This window comes from Paroedura picta, chromosome 7 (assembly GCF_049243985.1).
Source record: "Paroedura picta isolate Pp20150507F chromosome 7, Ppicta_v3.0, whole genome shotgun sequence".
Lineage (NCBI taxonomy): Eukaryota > Metazoa > Chordata > Lepidosauria > Squamata > Gekkonidae > Paroedura > Paroedura picta.
The window spans coordinates 120,834,248-120,857,331 of record NC_135375.1 but is presented as its reverse complement, the minus strand read 5'-3'; the positions used below and the strand labels follow the sequence as shown (position 1 = coordinate 120,857,331).

The window sequence follows — 23,084 nt, the reverse complement described above, 5'->3', positions numbered from 1 at the left end:
TCGTCTCCGGGCGGAGGCGCGCTGCTCCGGGTGGGCCACGGAAGCGGCCGGCGCGGGATCGTCCTCGGCGCAGCACCTCCCTCCCTCCCTCCGTGGCTGGCTGGCTTCCCCGCCGGCGCCTCTCCCGGCCTCTGCCCTGCCCTGCCCTGCCCTCCAGCGGCGGCTCCTCCGGGGGGACGGCCTTGCGGCGGCGCCGCCCGCCCCTGCCTGCTGCCTGCCTGCCTTGCTTGCCTTGCCTGCCTGCCATGGCGCTGCCGCTGCTGCTGCTGCTGGGGCTGCTGCTGCTGGCGGGGGCGGCGCGGGGCGAGCGGACGGCGGCGGCGGCGGGGCAGTGCGAGGCGGCGGAGGCGGCGTCGGGCTCTCGGGGCTCTGCGGGCGGGCGCTGCGCGGCGGGGCCGGCGCGGGGTCCGGGCTGGGCGCTGCCGGTGCTGCTGTGGTGGAGCGGGGGGCTGTTCCCGCACGGGCCGGGGCCGGCGGCGGCGCGCATCGAGTGCGGGCGGGGCGCGTGCCTGTCGACGCGGGAGCGGCGGGCGTGGCGGGAGCGCCGCACGCGGGCCCTGCTCTTCTACGGCACCGACTTCCGCGCCTACGAGGCGCCGCTGCCGCGCCTGGCGCACCAGAGCTGGGCGCTCTTCCACGAGGAGTCGCCCATGAACAACTTCGTGCTCTGCCACCGGCCGGGCCTCGCGCTCTTCAACCACACGGCCACCTTCCGCCGCCACTCCGACTACCCGCTCAGCCTCCAGTGGCTGCCCGGCCTGGCCTACCTGCGCGCGCCCCCGCCCCGCGCGCCCCCGCCGCCCGCCGCCCCGCGCGCCCCCGTCCTCTACCTGCAGTCCCACTGCGACGTGCCCTCCGACCGCGACAGATACGTCCGCGAGCTCATGCGCCACATCCAGGTGGGCGGACTGGCCGCGCCGAGCGGGCCCCGGGGGGCGGGTGGGTGGGTGGGTTGCCATCTCCCGCGCGGGAAAGGGCTGGAGGATGCGGGGGCCGGCTCAAGAGCCAAACGGAGCCGCCAGAGCCCCCTCGCCTTTAGGGAAACGCTTCTGAACGGATGAGAAAGGCCAGGAGAGCTGGAGGCTTCCCGACCAGGCCCTGGGGGAAATTTCCTTCCCCACTCTCCACTTTTGGAAGCCCAGCTCCTCTTCTTCTCTTTTAAAAGAGATCTCCTTTCAAAGGGAAACCAATGCCTGGTCCTGTAACCTCCACCCTTGCAGTCACCTTATGCCACACACCCCACAGGTTTGAAGGTTTGGGACGAAAGATGGGGAGTTGGCTACACAGAGTGAAATTCTGGAGGATGTAGCCCCACCTGCCTTTGGGTTTCTCTTCAGACAAAATGACATTAATCAGGAGCTGGCTCCAGATTCTTAAAAGGAGGGAAAGAAACAGACAAAATGAGGTAAAGAGGAATGAAGAGAATTTCTCTTACTCACCATAGATAGTTTCAGGTGAGTAGTTGTGTTACTTGGTAGTACAGAATTAAAATTCTGGTCCTGTAGTGCCTTGATGATGATGATGATGATGATGATGATGATGATGATGATGATGATGATGATGATGATGATGATGTCATCCGTTCAGTCGTGTCCGACCCTCGGCGATTCTATAGGAAATTCTCCGCCACGTGGCCCTGTCTCTGACTCCTTCTTTTGGTTGGTTCATGGTCATCCCTGTATCGGCTTTGATCGTATCAAGCCAGAGGATCCTTTGGCGACCACGTTTCCTTTTGCCGCTGACCATGCCGAGCATTAATGAGTTTTCTAGCAGGTTTGATTACATGATGTGGCCAAAATAAGTGCCTTAGAGACCAACAAAACTTAACTGTGTCTAGGCTTTTGTGGGTCAAAGCTCTGTGGTATGTGAGAAAGGGACTCAGGACAGCTTTTACCGTGGGCAATGTTGCTGGTCTTTAATGGACCACCAGACAGGAATTTGTTCTTGCACAAGAAAGGACAGTTGAGGGAAGTGAGCTCCGTCTCCCCTGAGCTTGAGAGGAAGTAAATTCCCTTTGTCCCTAGTGCAGTGGTCCGCAACCTTTTTCAGGCTGCGGACCGGCCGCGCATGCCGCGCATTCGTGGCGCTCCCGTGCATGCGCATTTGCGCCATGCGCGGCCACAAATGTGCATGCATGGCACTCCCACGCATGCGCAGCCAAGGCACGATTGCTTGGGAGTGCCGCACATGCGTATTTGCGGCCCTGCGGAGGCAGGGAGCCGTGGCCCGGTGGTTGGGGACCACTTGGCCCCACGTTTATTCTTCCCCCTGATGCAGCTTGCACTGTGGCCACCTAGAGGCTGAAGAAAGTTCTCGCAGAAGCATTGTTTATTTTATTCTTATTTATTATCTTATTTATTATTTCTCGCAGCATAATAAATATAACCTTACATAATATAATAACTTAAAATCCTGATATAGACAATTATATAAAATCCTAATTTAACTAATTAAAAATTAGAATCCAACCATTTCAGAAGGTCCACTTCCCCTCTAGTGAGAGGAGCATATAAAGTGTATCTTTACTAATTTACAAGCCAGAGCTCACCTCTTCAAATACTATGAATGGATCCCTTTGTGCAAAACAGAAGTCCAGTAAATGCACTGGGTGTTGTTCGCCTTGAAGAGGCCACTGGACTGGATTTCTTTCTTTGCCGTCCTCCTGTGTAGTCATTTTATGTACGAATTGTGGAAGAAAACATGTATGGTCAGGGGTCCAGGAAAAGCAGGAAGCACAGGGTATGAAATATGCAAGGTGTGATCCTGCACTTTCCTTGATAAGGTTTGAATTTACATTCATTATTCATCTTGTGATGCATCCCCACATTCAGACTGCAACATGTGCAGACCATCCATGGAAAACTTTCTCAATTTAAGCTCCTTTAGGGGGCACTACTGCCCCAACACGGTGCACATGCGTGTGGTTTCCTGCTGAAACGCACACGTGACCAAGGATGGAGCACCCCTTTTTCGCCACCGCAAAAAAGTCCTCCCTTTGTGAGCTCCATTCTTATTATGGCCTCTAAGGCTATTTTAAGAAGGGTTCCTGCTGTGGGATAAAGATGCTTCATGCGGATGAACACAGTCATTGTCTGTTATGCTTTGGCAAGGTACGTAATGTTGGTGCCTGCAAAGGATGCCAGAAATTTAACCCAAAGGCTTAGTCGGACTGGTCATCCAGACTTTCCAGACTTTCTCTCTTTGAGAGAAAGCTTTATCGACTGGCCCCTCAAAGCCAGCTTCCAAAACTACCCCTTCTGCTCCTGCTCCTACTCTACCAGTGGCCTTGGCTCACTCATTTAGCTCCTTCCCACTTGCTCCATCCCGATTCCAGGGCACACGTTTGAGCACTTGGTAAAGGGAGTACTTGAGGCGGTCCCCTGATTCTCTCCGTGCATTTGGTTTTCACTCCAGATTCTTTCTGGTACAGAAGCGGAATGGAGGTGACCGCTCAATCTTGGATTCATGAGCCCTAAATAAATACTTGTTTGTTTCAAAGTTCCGTATGGTTTCTTTGCCTGCCGTAATTGAGTCTTTCTCCTCTGGGGACTGGTTTGTGGTCCTTGACCTTAAGGACACTTTACTTTCTTATAGTGATCCATCCAGGAGATACACATTTTCTTAGATTCCATGAAGATTCCCAGATGTTTCAATACACAGTGTTATCCTTTAGCTTGGACGCGGTTCCTAGAGTATTTACCGAGTGCATAGCCATAGTGGTTGCCTTCCTACATTCACAGGGGGTTTCAATTTTCCCTTTTTTAGATGACTGGCTTATAGTGGCCGCTAGTTCACACGTCCATTCCACCCAGGTGACCACTATGCTGTGCAGCTCTTGGTCTGCAAGTGAATTTTCAAAAGTCTTAGCTGGTACCCTCAAGAGTTGTGGATTTTATAGGGGCCACATTAGATTCTCAACAAGGTTAGGGCTCCTTTTATTGTAAGCCCTCTTGCAATCCAGAGCCTTGAAGCTTTCAAAAAAATTGGAGGGGCAAATTAATATATTTTTTTGTGGGGAAGAGGCATGCTTTATGGGCAAACTGGTGGGAAAAGTTTATTTAGTGCTCTGCCTGGGTGATTGTGTGTCTTTTCGTTGCTCCAGGCAGTTTTTAAGAATGTCCATTCCGGGTCAAGAGAGAGGAAGGCAAGCTCGAGGGTGGGCACTGGAGCTGGAACTCACGCTACTTCAGCCACTTTGGCAATGCACGTGTCTTATGTGAGTGTCTTGCTGGCTGCTTTCATCCTGCTAGCACTACATGGCAGGGGTAATCCAGTTTTGTTGATTCCCCTACAAGTGCTTTAAAATGGAGAATGTAGCAGCCAATTTGCAGATGTAACACTGGATGTTTACGACGTCATGCAAAATGCCAAAAATATGGCATTTGCAAAGGGTAAGACTCCCACTTCTTTAATTGGGTGCGGAATGGCCCTGAATTTTTATTTGTCTATTACTGGGGCCCAAACAAGGGGAAGCAGGCTACCTAGCACATAATTGCTTGTTGGATGGTTTCGGCCATCAAGACTGCATATGCTGCCGCTGATCTTCCGTGCCCTCTAGACGTTCAGGCTCATTTGGTCTGTGCTATGGGTTCGTTGGTTGCCTACCATTGGAATGTTCCACTGAAGGACATCTTCAAGGCAGAGAGAAGAGACCTTCATCAGACATTGACACCCATTGACCTTCTGGACAGGAAGGATTCTGAGTTCAGGAAAGTAGTTCTGTAGACCTTGTTTGCTTAAAGGGCTCATCCTGCTTCCTCAGGTACTTAGACTGTGAAAATCCCAGTGTGGGTCTGCATCATAAGATGGATAATGAAAACGGGGTTGTACTTAACTGTTGTTCATTGATTTCTTGTGTGCAGAAACACATTCCCTCCCTCCTATGAGCCTTTTATTTTGTGTGGCCTTGGCATGTTTTGGTTCTGATTCTTCGGCTCGTGGTGGCAGACCGGAACTGAGGGAGTGGAGCGCTCCTTGGTTATGTGTTTGTTTCAGCAGGAAACTGCATGCGTGTGCACTGTGTCGGGATGGTAGTGGCCCTTAATGGAGCTTATTGTAAGAAAACTTTCCATGGCTGGCCCATGTGTGCTCTGCCCCAGTGTGTGTCTGCAAACAAGAAGTCAATGAACACTTACAGGTAAGTGCAACCCAGTTTTTCATCCTTTCTGTGCCTTCTTGGCTCTGCTGTTGTTCTTTTATTCATCACCTACAGACAATTTCCATGTAGTGAGAATGCTCTCCTAGCAAATGAAAAAGTGAGCTTTCTAATCCATGAAAGCTTCTGTGGGAATAAGCTTTTGTTAGTCTTTCAGGAGCCACAGGGTGGCAGTAGGGACTCAAATAACTAGGCATAAGGTGGCTTTCATGCATGTTTGTTGTGCTCTGGTGGAAGAAATAAGGGCAGCATCAGCCCATGCTGGTTGAGTCATCTTCAGGTGTCATCTCTCACCAGTCCCCTCCCCCTGTTGTGCTTGGGCCTGTGGGGGAGCAGCAGGGGGCAGATGTGATCTGCATGTTGCACCAGCATCCTATCTTGGGTGGGCCAGCGGGGAGGGGAGACGTACCATGTGTCAATGTGTGCTACAATGTCTGTTGGTTTGGGGGGGGGGGGTTTAATCCCAACTTCATTCCAATTTAGGATCCAAAAAGACATGTACCTACCCTGGGCAAACGAAAAGGAGGGGCTTTGTGACAGGACTAATGGCCGGGCCTCTTTAGAGAAATGAGTACCTGCAAACCGCCCCCCCCCCGGCACCTGATGTCTCACCACCTCCACTGGGGGGGGGGGGGAGCAGCAGAGCGGTTGGCTGCCTCAGGCTACAAGTCCTTTGGTTTGCACCCACCATCAGGAAGGTGGAATGGGGGTTCAACAGGGGGTTGGTCAACACTCACACTCCAGAAAGAAGGCTGTGGGGGTTCAAGCCAGGTGACTGTTGGGCATTGCTGTATCTAAGGCGAGAAGCCTTGGACCTGCAGCATTGGGGGACCAGGCTGCCAAGCCATCCTCTGCCAGGGATTGACCCTGGGCATGGGCTGGTTGGAGTGCATGGCTCCTACCACCTGTGGGGACTTGATAGGGCCCAGTTCACCCTCATCAAGTATGGTGTCCCAGGTGGGAGTTTCAGTCATCATACCTTAAATACACCTTTGGATCCAAGGGAGTTCAAAGCAAAAATCAAGCTAGATCCAACAATGCCATTTTACAAGGAGAGGTTGAGAGAGCTGCGTATGTATAGTTTGGAGTAGAGGACGGCAAGGGGTGACAGGATAGCTTTGTTTAACTATGTAAAAGACTTGTTGATGAGGGGGCCAACTTGTTTACTGCAGCTTTAGAGACAAGGACTAGGAGCAGGGGGTTCCAATGACAGGAAAGGAGGGCATAGTCTGCACTTACTTTATTTATTCCATTGTCAATCCTGTTGAATTCAGATCACTTTGAACTCGGGTCTTCCTCTCCCCCCCCCCCATTGAAACAAAGTGTTCTGCATGTGGTTAGGGTAGTTCAGAAGGGGGGAGAGCCAAGCTTCTTTCTTTTCTTGGAGGGGGGGGAGATGATCGAAAAAGGCAGAGAAGGGAGAAAAAATCCAGGACTGACAGAAGTTGAGAGAAATTAGGTGGCTTCTCCTTTAAGGCAAGTTTGTCACATGACCTCCTGTGGCCAATCACGGGTCCTCCACCATGGAGGAGAGCCCAGGTTCAAAATGGCCTTTAAATATTGAGCATTAAAAGCACTCCAAGATATCGCACAATAAAGGTAGGGTCACTCCGGATCAATCCTTCTTGCTGCAGAAGGAAATTTTAAATCGCCCCAAATCCAAACGGAAATCGCATTCTGTGTAGAGGGCAGGGATTGAATCGATCTGGGGTTGGAATAAAAGCTCCGTGCAGTTTACACCCGGGTTACACTTAAACATTAGAAAGCCTTTTCTGATGATGAGGGCTGTTTGTAGATGAAATATGCTGCCTCAGAGAGCGGTGGAGTCTTCTTCGTTGGAACTTTTAAGGAGGAAATTGGATGAGAGTATGATTCTTAAATCCCCAAGAAGATGGGGGGCTGGACTGTATGATCCTTTGTGGTCTCTTCCAGCTCTGTGCAATTCTGATTCTAAGCAGCAGTCGTAACCAGTGGGCTAAAAACAATCTGCAACATGACTGTCCTGCTACTCAGAGAAGCTGCAGTACTCAGTACACACCTGAAGCTTCAAAGACTCCCTTTAAAGTTTCAGTTGTAGACAGTTTTTGAAAGGAAAAAAACAGACAAGGAGAAAATTTGTCTCCTATAAGCAACAAACTGTTCTGTAATATCTTGGTGGCCACTGGAAAAGCTCAGGACCAGGCCTAATTTCTTTCAGCTTACAGGAGACCAAGGTAGTTATTGTGATTTTTAAAGCTGCCCCTCATAAAACTGATATCCAGGGTGTCTTGTTAAATTTCATGGCTTCTGCCATGGAGAGGCGGGTAGCATGCTTCTTTTTTATATGTCTTTCCTAGAGGAGTAGAGTGACTTTCCTGACCAAAAGCCCTGTGATGTGGGAGCCAGCACACCCCTCCTCTTCTTGCTGCTGACAAGAGAGGACTTCAACCAGTTTTGTGGCTTCAGTGAATTCTGAGATAAATAATAATGTTAAAAAACAGGAAAATTATAACATCAGGAACTATAATAACACTCTTCAAAAAGGACCTTTAATGTGGCGCAACAAGCAACACCTCGGAGATCCCATATCCAGCCCATCCTCCAGCAGCTGCGCTGGCTCCCACTTGAATTCCAGATCAGGCTTAAGGTGTTGGTTATCACCTTTAAAGCCATACACGGTCTGGGCCCAGTGTACCTGAGGGACCGCCTCTCCACCTACACTCCTCAGAGAGCCTTGTGCTCTACTACATCCAACCTCTTGGTGGTCCCTGGCCCCAAAGAAGCCCGCTTGACCTCAACCAGGGCCAGAGCTTTCTCCATTCTGGCCCCCACCTGGTGGAACGAGCTCCCAGAGGAGATCAGGGCCCTGACAGAACCCAAACAGTTCCACAGGGCCTGCAAAAGGGAGCTCCTCCTCCAGGCATTTGGCTGAGGTTGACCCGGACCATCGCTTCCAATTGGCCCTCAGGCCCCCACCCCCCCACTCCTATTATAGCCGCCACTAGTCTGCCTGGCGCACTGGGTCCCAGTGGGAGTTAAGCTGAGGCTCCTTTGCAGTTCATGTTATTACTGTTATCATGTTGGGGTTATTGTTGTTGTACTGTTGGTGTTGTCACATGTTCCTCGTGTTATATGCATCTGTTTCCCTGTAATCCGCCCTGAGCCTTTGGGGGAGGGCGGTATATAAATATTAAATAAATAAATTAATTAATTAAATAAAACAATGGCAAAGAATTAAAAGCAAGAAAGAAAATGGCACAGGATGATGGCCATACAGTATACCTATTATGCCTGGGTGAGGGTGATATTACTGGGGCATGTTCAGCCTGCCGAAAAATGAACCCAAAGGCAAGGTGAGGCTTAAAGCAGCGTTGTACAAAAAAACAATGTCTGCCTTGAAGCCAGCCACTGATGCTGAAAAGCCCATGGAAAAATGCCCTAATACATCAATTGCTTCAATTACCCCCTCAGGGATCTCTGCGGAGAGGGCATACGGCCACTCAGACTTCTGAGCCCCAAGCGAAAAAGGTTACAAAGAAGTCTAAAAAACATCATTGTCCCTCAAGATCCCCGCCCCAGGCTGAGAACCATTTACCCCAATGATTGCCCTCACTGACTTCTCACTGCTGATGGAAACTGACGTGGCACTGGTGGAGGCCCAACATCAGGAATGCTCTCCATAGTAATCATTGGTTGGTGCCAGGAGCAATTGACCTTGGGTGCCCAGTTTGCTGCCAGAGGTCCATTTGTTGCTATGCCCTCGTGGACACCGAGTATCAGGGAGGCATCAGATTCAGATGATGATGGCCTCTAGCCATTCCCCGCTGAGGACATCAGGGGACATGCCATATAGTCTTCTGATCGGCACTCAACATCATGGATCAACATGTACATGTATAGACTTCAGTAGCAGACACCGATCATCAGGACTGTATCCTCCTGCCTCACTACATATTCAAGATGAGGCTCGACACGGATTCAGCACCATGGACAATCCGTCTTTCTCCAACATTGACCATCAGAGAGACAGGCAGATGAGGACTCTGATACCCAATCACAACTGTCTCTACCCAACACAGAGTGGGGGAACCGGTTTCAACTCTACAACAGACCATTTACAATTGGTATCTGAACAACTTCCAAGAATGGTTAAATCTTTAAAGCTTGATTATTTGTCCATTGACCCAGATGATGATGACCCAATTATGGACATTGGACATTACTGTCTACATCCATTAAAATGAAATCTTATCAAAGAATTCTTTGGTTGATGTGAATAGTTTGGATTCTGTGCTGCCCTAGCCGGGCACACGCAGGGTTAGTGCAAGGGCAAGCACGGTTACAGAGTCAAGCAAGTTCAAAGCACGTACCAGAGAGTAGTCAAAAGTCAAGTCTGGGTCTTGTCAGAAATTGTTAATGGACGTAGTCCAAAGGAGAACTGAAAGAGTTGTCATTTATCTTTACCAAGGTCAAGCCAGGAATCTGTGGAGCATTCAATCAAAGCGTAATCTAGTCGGGTGAAGCAAGGGTCAAGCCGGGAATCAGTCAAACAGAGCTTCGCCGAAGCATCAGTGAGCAGGAAAGCAGTCAAGGCAACGGGTGGACATGTGCACAAGGTTGCACCCACACTGAGAAGCACTTCTGCTGAGCTGTCACACCAAGTGGCTGCACCTGGCACTCAGCCTTCCTCCGATGAATGAGCCCCACCTGAGCCCAACCTAGCCTGTTGCTTTAGTCTAAGCCGAGTACTTTGCCTGCGTGTTGCCAACGTTGTCCTCCTGCATTCCCTCCTGCGCTCTGGAGATGCGTCTGGGCTGTTCAGGGGTGTTGGTGCAGGCTGAGGTAATGCTGGTGCAGAGGGCATGGTGCTTGTCTGGCTGGGACCTGGTTGTGGCTCCCTATCGGGACTTGCCTCTCTAAGCAGCACCCTGCTGCTTTGCTCCAGCTCCTCCACTTCTTCCTCCGAGGGAGCTGGCAGAATGAGCTGGGCCATGACAGATTCCTGACCCCACAATGGGTAAATTAGCAGGTTCCTAGGGCTGGGGACATCAGTCTGACAAAGTAGAACCTAGTCCTCAAGAAGTTTATTCTATGATAAATATATTTGATCCTTGATGTGCCTCAAGTGTCTTCATCATGTTTGCTGTAGCAGCCTAATCAGGCTTCCCTCCTGGCATTAAAAACAAAAAATCTTGCAGTTATTTCATTTTTTAAAATGGTATGATGTGTGTGTGTGTGTGTGGTGTGGCCAAGAGATCCTATATTTGTAGGATTGTCTGACAGCCAACTAAGAGATTTTCAGAGATTGTTTGCCATTGCCTGCCATTGTAGCATGACTGTTTGTGTTCCTTGTAACACAAGTGCTAACCAAGGCTGACCCTGCTCAGGTTCTGAGATCTGGCTAGATGGGATATGCTCAGGCTATCCAGGTCAGGGTAATTTTTGTGGTAGTGGAAGACCAATGCACAAGCTTCTGTGGACAGGAGCCTTCATCTGATGCTTATTTCTCTGGCTTACAGATGGAAAGCATTGTAGAAAGCAATATAAATGATGGGGTTTAAAATGCCCTGAGATACCAAAAGCAATGTCAAGGGATAATGTCATTTTAATGGATGTACTAAGTTAATGTCACATCTATAATGTGAAGAAAATTATTGCCCCAGTTGACATTACCAACCTGCTCACCTATCAGTGTCTCTTTGGGTTTCATCTTTAGTCTGAATTAGGGTTGAGTGCTTTGGCTCGGTTCAGCTGCCTCAGTGATCACTGGAGCCTGAGAGGAGGGGCAGTGGCTGCACACACCGGCTGACACACTGGCACCACCGCTCTCCTGGCGGCACTAGCTGCCTCAGGCTTTGGTGATCGCCAAGGTGACCGAGCCGAAGCACTCGCCCCTAGTCTGAATGTCTGAGACAAAATGCTTGCAGCTAGGGATACAGTGACCTGACTAGATTTGAGGTGAGTTTTCCATTATGGTATATAGCAGGTAACTTGAGAGATAATTAATTGATGATGAGAAACAGAACAAATTGTCCTGCTGCTTAGGAAGAAGAGATGCTAGAAAGAGGCAAGCTAAGATCCCATCCTTAGATTCAGGATATAGGACAACAGCCAATAATTCTGGAATTGTTCTTGTTATAGGTAGACTCCTACGGTGAGTGCCTGAAAAACCGGGACTTTCCCAGTATGAGACTGAAGGACACGTCGACAGCAACCACAGAAGATCCTGAATTTATGGCTTTCATTTCCAGCTACAAGTTTCACTTGGCCATGGAGAATGCCATATGCCACGACTACATGACAGAGAAACTTTGGCGGCCAATGCATGTTGGAGCTGTCCCTGTGTATCGAGGCTCACCATCAGTACGAGATTGGATGCCCAATAATCATTCCATCATTCTCATTGATGACTTTGAGAGCCCCAAAGAACTAGCAGAATATCTTGACTTCCTGGACAAGAATCCAGACGAGTACATGAAATACCTGGAATATAAACGTCCTGGTGGCATTACGAACCAGTTCTTACTGGATAACCTGGAGAAACGTGAATGGGGAGTGAATGACATGACTCTGCCTAATTACTTGAATGGATTTGAGTGTTTTGTCTGTGACAGAGAGATCGAAAGACTTGCAGCAGAGCGGGAACACAAGAGGACTGGTGGGAAAGTGCCAGCTCCTGAACCTCACATAGCCCAGTTGTCGCACATGGGATGTCCTCCACCAGCACCTGGATATGGAAACATCGAGGACATTCCTGAAGGAGACAGGTACTGGTAGTTATGTGGCAAAGAATTCTTTAATAAGAAGTTGGTTCTTATATGCTGCTTTTCTCTACCCAAAGGAGTCTCAAAGCAGCTTACATTTGCCTTCCCTTCCCCCCCCCTGTGAGGCAAGTGGGGCTGAGAGAGCCCTGAGATTACTGAAGAAGAAGAAGAGTTGGTTCTTATATGCCGCTTTTCTCTACCTGAAGGAGTCTCAAGACAGCATACAGTCACCTTCCCTTTCCTCTCCCCACAACAGACACCCTGTGAAGTGAGTGAGGCTGAGAGAGCCCTGAGATTACTGCCCAGTTAGAAAAGCTTTATCATCACTGTGGCGAGCCCAAAATAACCCAGCTGCTTGCAAGTGGAGGAGCGGGGAATCAAACCGGGCTCACCAGATTAGAAGTGTGCTCTCGAATTCTTCAGTCAAGGAAGGGAGGTCCGGTGTATGTGGGGGTATCAGCGGGTGTTTTGGGCTAGTTGGCTTCAAGCAAATGAACTGGTGGAGGAGCTCCCTTTTGCAGGCCCTGCGAAATTGTGAGAGTTCGGACAGGACCCTGATCTCTTCAGGGAGCTCGTTCCACAAGGTGGGGGCCAGGACTAAGAAGGCTCTGGCCCTCTGACATGCTTCTCCGGGGCCAGGGACCCACAGCCAGTTGGAGGTGGCAGAGCATAAGGCTCTTTGGGGGGAGTATAGGCAGGGAGTCAGTGTCTCAGGTACACTGGTCTTGAAGGTGATTACCAAAACCTTAAGCTTAATCTGGAATTCATCTGGGAGCCAGCTGAGTTGTTAGAGTACAAGCCGGATGTGGGATCTCCATGGTGTATTTGTGAGAATCCTGGCCACGTCATTCTGCACCAGTTGTAGTTTCCCAATCAAGGATAAGGGTAGGCCTGCGTAGAGCAAGTTACAGAAGTCCAGTCTGGAGGTGACCATCACATGGATCACTGTGGCTAGGTGTTCTGGGCCAAGTAGGGCGCTAATAAGATGGAAGTGGTGAAATGCCAGCCGTGCTACCTTTGCGACCTGGCCTTCTCCTGTGAGGGAAGCATCCAGGATCACGCCTAGGTTCCTGGCGGAGTGCGTTGCTGAGAGCTGCACGCCGTCCAGGGTGGGCAGATGCGCTTCTTCCCATGGTCCCTTCCTGCCCAGCCACAGGACCTCCGTCTTTTCAGGGTTGAGCATCAAACAACTCTGAGCCATTTCATTCCAGCTTTCAGGCATCTAGCTAAGGATTCTGGGGGAGGGTCAGGGTAGTCATCCAACAGGAGGAAGACCTTCTTCCAGCAGCATTTGAGCAGCGCCCCTTACAAGGCTGAAATTATTCTGGCTTTGTTTGTTTTTTAAAGGCTGTAATTAAATTGATGGGGAAGAAATGGAGATAGTGACAGATTTTATTTTCCTGGGCTCCAAGATCACTGCAGATGGGGACCGCAGCTAAGAAATTTAAAGACGCTTGCTCCTGGGGAGGAAAGCTATGGCAAATCTAGACAGCATCCTAAAAAGCAGAGACATCACCCTGCCAACAAAAGTGCGTTTAGTCAAGGCTATGGTATTCCCAGTTGCAATGTATCGCTGCGAAAGTTGGACCATAAGGAAGGCCGAGCATCAAAGAATTGAGGCTTTTGAACTCTGGTGCTGGAGAAGACTCTTGCGAGTCCCTTGGACTGCAAGGCGAACAAACCGGTCAGTCCTAGAGGAGATCAGCCCTGACTGCTCCTTAGAAGGCCAGATCCTGAAGATGAAACTCAAATACTTTGCCCACCTCATGAGAAGGAAGGAATCCCTGGAGAAGAGCCTAATGCTGGGAGCAATTGAGGGCAAAAGAAGAAGGGGACGACAGAGAATGAGGTGGCTGGATGGAGTCACTGAAGCAGTTGGTGCAAACTTAAATGGACTCCGGGGAATGGTAGAGGACAGGAAGGCCTGGAGGATCATTGTCCATGGGGTTACGATGGGTCGGACACGACTTCGCACCTAACAACAACAACAATGAAATTGTTCCTCAGCCCAGTCCTGACCCCAAAGCTAATTAATGAAGACTTTGTACTAATCCATCATCTTCAGTTAAAAATAAAATTTTCACCTTTGCTGAGCCTGCCCTCCCATTCACCGACCCGAGACTGCACAGCACACCTTCAGTCACAATGGAGGCACACTGTGCAGAGTCACAGTGTCTCCTTCAATCACAAGGTGCATTGTGCAGAGTCACAGTGCCTCGTGCCACCTCTGCTGGTCGGTGAATGCAGGAGAGCGTGCCTTCCTGTTCACCAGCCTGAGCCTGCAGAGGAGGTGTGTGGTGCACGGGCTTTGCACAGCACACATTTCTTGTGAACAGAAGCACAGAGTACAGGCTCAGGTCGGCAAACAGGAGAGCTGGCTCGTTTTTTATTGAAACATAAACATGACTATTGCCTATGTGCATAGTTATATAAGGACAGATCCTTGGGGTACTCCACTTGTCACTCTTTTCCAAGAAGATGCTGAACCATTAACAAGTACCCTCTAGGTACAATTTGTCAACCAGTTATCGATCCACCTGACAGAATTAGGATCCATACTGCATTTTACCAACTTGTCAACAAGAATATCATGTGGAACCTTATCAAAAGCTTTACTGAAATCCAGATAAACTATGTCCACGGCATTCCCCTGATCTAGCAAAAGAGACATTTTCTCAAAAGAGATAAGGTTGGTCTGACATGACTTGTTCTTGCGAAACCCATGCTGAGTCTTAGAAATCTTAGTCTTTAGAGAGCCTTCTGGCATTTCTTTTAAAAAGTTGCAAATAGCCAACACCAAATCCATAACAAGAAAAGAAATCCAATATCTTTTTGTTTGAAGACAGCCAGCTCCCATGCCAGAGAGAACTGAAGGGGGTAGAGAAGAACGGAGCAGCAGCTTCAGGGGTTGGATTATGGCCCCCATGACAAGGGATGTAGTAGGTGACAGTGGGAGCACAGCTCAGTTGTCACCATGAAGACCTACAGGACTCAGACTTTTCAAGAGACAGCACTGACTTCCCCTTCCCATCAGTGGCTGCTTGCTGCTCTTCTGGAAACGCTGTTTTGTTGGCATCCCTAGCATCTCTGTCTTGAGTCATTTTCCTTATGGATCTCAGCCCTGGAGAAGCTCTCTGGACTTACCAGAACCTGTTTGAAGTTTTATAACATTTATTTCTATTCATTTATACATTTGTGTATATTCATACCCTGCTTCTCCCTCCAGTGGTGACCCAGAGTGGCTGACAATAACTTTCTCCCTTCCTCTTTCATAGCTTTCCATAGCTATATAGAAATCTTTTGGATGTTTTGAACTTGGCGTAATAAGCCATTGACATGTTGACTGAATTTATTGCCCTCCTAGCAATATGCAATCCACAGTCCCTGTATAAAAGATTAAATCTACCAAAGTAACATTATTTTTAATACAGCAGCCTACTCATGGAAGCACTAAGCGCAAAACCAAATTGCTAGCTATAACCCCCTCCCCCAGACATGCCGGAGTTTATGAAGCCTTAACTTTTTATGTATTGTTATACAATGTCTGTTTTTCTTTTCAATAGACTTCTTAAAAATCTGCTTTTAAACCCCTGCTCAGTAGTATGTGCTGAAAAGAGCAATTGTCTGGTCCCACATGTGGACAGGAACATCGTCAGAAGCACCTATGCTGCTGAAACCCCAAGCAGCTGGGGGCGGCAGAGGGGACACCCTTTGTCATCTGTGTCTCGCCGCCGTTTCCCCCCTGCAGCCAACATCCCATTCCCACAAATACTTACTGCTTGAATGTATCTTTGTAGAGGGGGGAGGAGGAGAGGGGACTCAATTCCTGTCGAAGACCATTTTGTTATTCTTTGCAGCACCCATTTTCTTTTCTGTTTCAGCTGGAAAGAGATGTGGCTGCAGGATTACTGGCAGAGCCTGGATCAAGGAGAGGCCCTCTCAGCTATGATTCGTCACAATGAGTCGCATCAGGGGAAATTTTGGGATTACATGCACAAAGTCTTCTTGAAGAGAACCCGGCAAAATTGACCCTGCCTGCACAGCTTTTTTCAGTATTAAGTGTGGGACAAGGAGAGTTGCTGTCCCTGGAACGGCTCAGGAATCCTGTTTTCAAGGAGACACCATTTTGTGCCGCTCACTGTAGCTTTACAAAGAACAAGTCTCTTCTCATGTCCAAAGAAACGTATTATATCAGCAAATTCTGGATTAGCCCCAAAAGTTTGTGCCAAATTACTTGGAATTGAATCCACCCATAGAATTCAGTATAAATTTCTTATTTTTAAAAAGTGTTTTTTAAACTACCAGTTGTTTATCATTCCTCTTGCAAGGTTTTTATTTGCAGTGCTACCTCGGCTTAGTCAGAGAGGATTCTTCTGTTTCCCCCTGGGATAAATGTGCCAATCCATCGTTACAGCCCCTCCGTCTTTCCTTGCACTCACTTTATTCAATTACCAGACAGGAAGCCATGAGAACCATTAAGTGCAATTCTAACAATACAATCTGCAGAGCACATTACTCAGTTTGCTGGAGTTCTTCCACCTGGAAAGCTTCCCGATTGCTGACTGCCCCTCCTTGCTCTAGAGGTGTGCCTTCATGTTGGTGCGCCTTAATGCCTTACCATGTGGAGTTTTGCAAGGGGGGCAGAGCATGTGCCTGTGGTACCAGGAGAGTAGAGACCCCGTGTCACGTGACCATTCAGTGCAAGTACTCTTCCAATAAAGAAAGTGGTTAATTCCTTTGTTCCATAATGTAGATCATAGGGAGATGTTGCCTCTTTTATTAGAAGATGATGATAATGAGACCTAGCACTCTTTTAGACATGACATTTTATGGACCAGTGATAGATATTTGCAGCTGATCAAATGGGGTGTAGCTTTTTCTATATTCTAGTGATTTGCTTAGAACTAATAAGTTAAGGAGCAGTAGGAGGTGAGTAGAGAGATTTCGTAGGGTGATAATGATGGCTAAGAAGTGAACTGGAAAGACTGAATAATGGAACTAGTTGAAAGAGCTGAATGACAAGAATTGCACTGGTTCTCTAATTAAATTGGTTCCTTTTCTTTTTTTAAAGACATCCCCCCACTCTCAAAGGTGCATTTCTATTTGCAAAATTCTCTGCTTGGCCTTTCTTCATTTTATCCAAGTCCAGTTTTATGCACTTTGTATGTTAAGAACTCTTGTAACTATTTTTAATCGTGGTAGTTTTAACTTTTCTAGCAGTTGGATTCTAATCTTTGTATAGTCCGTTTTCAATAAGAAGTATATGCATATTTTTACTGGCTCTTGATCTGCAGTTTAGATTTGTTTTCTGTCCCTGAGGTCCCCAGGGTGGTCCCCGTGGGCAGCATGGGGCCAATCCATACTTTTGTTGGCACCCACCAAGTTCTTTTAGGAAGTGGGTGGGATACTTGACCAGCAGGGCTTCTGATTGGCTGTGCAGATTAAAATACTATTTCAGCAGCAGTTAACACCAAGGTTTGGTTTTATTCTCATTCCTCTTCCCAGTGTACTTTTCAGTTATCCCTCTTCTCCCTCACACTTGGACATTGTGTTGTTCTGCCTCCTGTGGCAGTTGTTTGTGGCTGGCTTGTCTTCCCGTGGCTGCCATTTTGTGTCAGAATTCTAAAGGTGACCACAGGATCAAAAAGTTTGAGGATACCTGCCCTAGATGTTTAAGTAAATAAGAGGAGGGTCCCATAATGCTGGATCAGAGTGTGGTGTTGTGCAGAGTTCCCTGCTCATTTAAGGCTTGACAGTGAGAAAGCTGCTCTGGACAACACAGGCAATTTTCCCTGACGGCACCAAAGTACACACTGCTGGCCCATTTTAAAGCTGCAAGCCCGCATTTTGTAACACCAGATGTGCAAGACTTGGATTATTTGAGGGAATCAACACTATGCTTCTTTTTAAAGATTTGGCCTTATTCTGTATGTTTGATCAATAAATGGGAGAGATAAGAGGCTAAAGGCAGTCCGTTGAGTAGTGGATACGGGGCATCCAAGTGACAAAATGAAGCCCAAGTGGTTTGCATGAGGATTGCAGAAATAGGAACCACTTAATGAATTCAGTTGTTTTTAAGACAGCCATGGTACAGCCCCACATAATTTTAAGCATCTGATGTGAAAACTGGCTACACTGATAAAAGACCCTGTTGGGTTTAACAATAAATCTTAACTTAATAGGGGGAGATGAAACACACCCTTGCTGGATTATTGTTATCCATGCATAAGTGCTGGGGGTAGGAGAACAAGTTCAGATGTATAGTGTTTTTTTATTTTCCTTTTCAGTTTTGTTAGAGTGTGTTTAGTCCTAGAGTGGGAAGGGGCCAGATAGGCCATCTAGTCCCACACCCTACTCAATGTAGGATCAGCCTCAAGTATCCATTATTATTTGTCCAGCCACTGCTTAAAGACCACAAGCGAAGGGCTGGTTCACCACCTCCCTAAGCAGCTGATTGCACTACTGAAAATTTTTCCTGGTATCTAGCCAGTACCACTCTCCATGTAGTTTAAAGCCATTACTGTGGGCCCTGTCCTCTGCTGCCAACAGGAACTGCTTCCTGCCCTCCAAGTGACAACCTTTCAAATACTTAAAGAGAGCTATCCTGTCCCCTCAACCTCCACTTCTCCAGGCTGAACATTCGCAAATCACTCAGCCTTTCCTCCTAGGGCTTGGTCCCCGGGCCCCAGATCATCCCCATTGCTATCCTCTGCACTCTCTTCACTTTGTCCACATCCTGTCAATCTTGCCTGTCTTGCCTGTCAAGGGAAGAGGAATGCGTCGGGAGAGGAAGATAATGGAGGTGAATCAGTGGCTGCGTAGTTGGTGCTGGCAGGAGAGATTTGGTTTCTGGGACCATGGGATAGGCTTTCTTGAGGAAGGCCTACTAGCACCTGATGGACTGCACTTATCAAAGCTGGGAAAGAATGTGTTTGGCAGGAACCTGGGGAGATTCATCAGGAGAGCTTTAAACTGAAGCCACAAGGGGAAGGAGACGATCAACATGGTGAGTGTAAGAAAGGAGAACGATCGGGGGCAGCCCAACCGGCAAGGCCAGCTCATAGGGAACCAAAAGTAAAAGGATTCAGATGTCTTTATACTAACGCCCGAAGCAATAAGAAGGAAGAGCTGGAACTTCTCATGCTGATGGAAAGGTATGATCTAGTAGGCATAAACTTGGTGGAATGATTCTCATGACTGGAATATAATGGTGGATGGATATGAACTGTTCAGAAAAAACAGAATAGATCGAAGAGGTGGAGGAGTGGCACTATGCGAGGAAAGGGCTTACCTGTCAGGAAATTCTAGTGAAGGAGAGCATATCTACAGTGGAAAGCATCTGGGTGAAAATAAGCGAGGGTAAAACAAACAGTGTGGTGGTTGGTGTCTGCTACCGACCGCCTGACCGAGAGGATGTGGATGCTGCACTTTGTGAGCAGCTTGAGAAAATATCCAAGCGGCAGGACCTTGTCATCATGGGTGACTTCAATTTCCCAGATGTGTGCTGGAAAACAAACTCTGCGAAGCGTCCTCAGTCATGCAAGTTTCTGACCTGCCTGGCTGACAATTTCATGTATCAAATGGTAGATGAACCCACAAGAGGTTCAGCCATACTGGACTTAATACTGACCAACAGGCAAAAGTTGGTGAAGGAGGTGGGGACCCTAGGGGGAAGTGACCATGTCCTCACAGAATTCCTTTTGAGATGGGGAGCCAAGGAAGCTTGTAGCCAGACGCGGATGTTGGATTTTCGTAGGGCAAACTTTAATAAACTAAGAGACATGATGAGTGTCATACCATGGACAAGAATGCTGGAAGGGAAGGGAGCATGTGAAGGGTGGGCGCTACTCAAACAAGAGCTATTGCATGCTCAATTAATGACTATCCCAGAAAGACGAAAACACTGCAGAAGCTCTAAAAGCCTATTTGGATGAACAGAGAACTTCAAGAGGAACTAAGAAAGAAAAGGGAAATGTTCAGGAAATGGGGGGAAGGACAGAGCTCTAAAGAAGAGTACTTAGAGGTTACTAGGCACTGTAGATCAATCATCAGAAAGGCCAAAGCTGAGAGTGAGCTAAGATTGGCCAGGGAAGCCCACTGTAACAAGAAAAGATTTTTCAGTTATGTGAGGAGCAAACGTAAAGTAAAGGAGGCAATAGGCCCACTGTTGGGTGCGAATGGACAAACTCTAACGGAAGATGCAGAGAAAGCAGAAAGGCTTAGTGCCTATTTTACATCAGTTTTTTCCCACAGGTCAAAGGGTTTAGGAACATCTAGAGATGGCAGTAGCCAAAGGATAGTGTCTGGGTGACAGGTTAACATGGATAGATTGTCGAGAGGCATTTAGCTGCACTGGATGAGTTCAAATCCCCTGGGCCGGATGAAATGCACCCGAGAGTGCTCAAAGAACTTTCCAGAGAACTTGCACAGCCCTTGTCCATCATCTTCGGGACCTCTTTAAGGACTGGAGATGTCCCGGAGGACTGGAAGAGAGCAAACATTATTCTGATCTTCTAAAAAGGGAGGAAGGATGACCTGGGAAACTACAGACCAGTGAGTCTGACCTCTGTTGTGGAGGTCAGATATTGGACCTCCTGTAATGGAGCAGATATTAAAGGGAGCAATCTGCAAACATCTGGAGGACAATTTGGTGGTCCAAGGAAGTCAACATGGATTTGTCTCCAACAGGTCCTGCCAGACCAACCTGGTTTCCTTTTTTTGATCAAGTAACAGGTTTGCTGGATCGGGGAAATTCGGTTGATGTCATTTACTTGGATTTTAGTAAAGCTTTTGACAAGGTTCCCCATGATGTTCTGATGGATAAGTTGAAGGACTGCAATCTGGATTTTCAGATAGTTAAGTGGATAGGGAATTGGTTAGAGAACCGCACTCAAAGAGTTGTTGTCAATGGTGTTTCATCAGACTGGAGAGATGTGAGTAGCGGGGTACCTCAGGGCTTGGTGCTCGGCCCGGTACTTTTTAACATATTTATTAATGATCTAGATGAGGGGGTAGAGGGACTACTCATCAAGTTTGCAGATGACACCAAATTGGGAGGACTGGCAAATACTCCAAAAGATAGAGACAGAGTTCAATGAGATCTGAACACAATGGAAAAATTGGCAAATGAGAACAAGATGCAATTTAATAAAGATAAGTGTAAAGTTCTGCATCTGGGTCAGAAAAATTAAAAGCATGCCTACTGGATGGAGGATACACTTCTAGGTAACACTGTGTGTGAACGAGACCTTGGGGTACTTGTGGATTGTAAACTAAACATGAGCAGGCAGTGTGATGCAGCGGTAAAAAAAGCGAATGCCATTTTGGGCTGTATCAACAGGGGCATCACATCAAAATCACAAGATGTCATAGTCCCATTGTATACGGCACTGGTCGGACCACACCTGGAGTACTGTGTGCAGTTCTGGAGGCCTCACTTCAAGAAGGACGTCGATAAAATTGAAAGGGTACAAAGGAGAGCGACGAAGATGATCTGGGGCCAAGGGACCAAGCCCTATGAAGATAGGTTGAGGGACTTGGGAATGTTCAGCCTGGAGAAAAGGTGGTTGAGAGGGGACATGATAGCCCTCTTTAAGTATTTGAAAGGTTGTCACTTGGAGGAGGGCGGGATGCAGTTCCTGTTGGCTGCAGAGGAGAGGACATGCAGTAATAATAGATATCAGGAAAAAGGTTTTCACAGTCAGAGTAGTTCAGCAGTGGAATAGGCTGCCTAAGGAGGTGGTGAACTCCCCCTCACTGGCAGTCTTCAAGCAAAGGTTGGATACACATTTTTCTTGGATGCTTTAGGATGCTTAGGGCTGATCCTGCGTAGAGCAGGGGGTTGGACTAGATGGCCTGTATGGCCCCTTCCAATTCTATGATTCTATCCTTTTTGAACTGAGGCCTCCAGAACTGCACTATATTCCAGCTGTAGCATGACCAAATGACAGGAATCAGGGGACAGTCTTCTAGTGGCTGCGCTTCTTTCTCAGGAACCAGTGGGGTAGGAGGTCACATCCCTACCAACTCCTTTGTGGAATACCTCGGAAGCAGTCCTCTCCTCCACATTATTTAACATCTCTATGCACCCTGTAGCCCAGCTGGTCCTGAGTTATGGGCTGGGATGTCACCAGTATGCGGATGATACACAACTCAAATCTCCTGGACTCACCCCCCATACATTTGCCAGATGTTTGGAAGCCACAGCTGGGTAGTTGGAGCAGTTGCCTGAAACTCAACCCTTCCAAGACAGAGGTCCTGTGGCTGGGCTGGAAGATTGGAAAGCATACCCACCCACCTTGGCCGTGGTGCAACTTAACATCTCCCCTTGGCCTGGAATCGGGGTGATTCTGGATGCCTCCCTTTCTGTGGAGGCCCAGATCATAGGAGTAGCACGCACTGTGTTCTTCCATCTTCATCAAGCAAAACTACTAGCACCCTACTTGTCGTCAGATTGCTTTGCTACAGTCACCTCGAGGCTAGACTTCTATAACTCACTCTACCTTTGTCACTGACCCGGAAATTGGAACTTGTGCAGAATGCAGCTGCTAGGGTCCTCACTGGTACGTCTTGGAGGACACATATCCAGCATGTGCTGAGGCAGCTGCATGGGTTGTCAGTTGTGGCGCAAATCATGGTCAAGGTTTTCGTGTTAAACTTCAAGGCCATCTACAGTCTGGGCCCCTCATATCTGTGGGACTGCCTGTCTCCTTATGCCCACTGCAGGACATTACACTCTGTGGGTATCAATTTGTTGGAGGTCCCCAGCCAAGGATCTTTTTCAGTTCCTCAGGGTCTGCAAGACAGCTATTCCATCAGGTCTTCGGTTGAGGCCAGGGCTAGTTGGGTCTGAGGTCCCCGCTGGCTAGCCAGTCCATCCCCCCTGAGCACTGTTTTATTGGAAAGCTCTGTCAAGACGGGGAGGTGGGAATTTTGCCACTAGGGAGGGTTATACTGTTTTTAGGGTATTTTATATGGGTTTTATTATGGTTACCTGTCATGAGCCACTGCGTGGGAGTGGCGGGGTATAAATTGGAAACAAATAAAAATAAATAACTGCATCACACTGTCTGTTCATATTTAGTTTACAATTCATAAGGATCCCAAGGTCTTGTTCACACACAGACTGCTACCCAGAAGTGTGCCTCCAATCCAGCTGGCATGTTTCTCATTATTTGCAACCCAGA

The 23,084-nt window shown here is 48.1% G+C and overlaps 1 protein-coding gene across 1 annotated transcript; it reads left to right on the top strand.

Moving 5' to 3' along the window:
• The first annotated feature begins 179 nt into the window (after positions 1 to 179).
• POFUT4 (protein O-fucosyltransferase 4) lies at positions 180 to 17,361 on the top strand. The gene is made up of 3 exons (XM_077346191.1): positions 180 to 899; positions 11,276 to 11,901; positions 15,780 to 17,361. The coding sequence occupies exons 1-3, from the start codon at positions 246 to 248 to the stop codon at positions 15,925 to 15,927; spliced, it is 1,428 nt and encodes a 475-aa protein (XP_077202306.1). The 5' UTR covers positions 180 to 245; the 3' UTR covers positions 15,928 to 17,361.
• The last annotated feature ends 5,723 nt before the right edge of the window (positions 17,362 to 23,084 follow it).

Coding starts and splice junctions, on each gene's coding strand:
- POFUT4 (XM_077346191.1), top strand. CDS start 246: ATGGCGCTGCCGCTGCTGCTGCTGCTGGGGCTGCTGCTGCTGGCGGGG. Junction 900..11,275: donor AGCTCATGCGCCACATCCAG/GTGGGCGGACTG, acceptor TTCTTGTTATAG/GTAGACTCCTACGGTGAGTG. Junction 11,902..15,779: donor GACATTCCTGAAGGAGACAG/GTACTGGTAGTT, acceptor TTTCTGTTTCAG/CTGGAAAGAGATGTGGCTGC.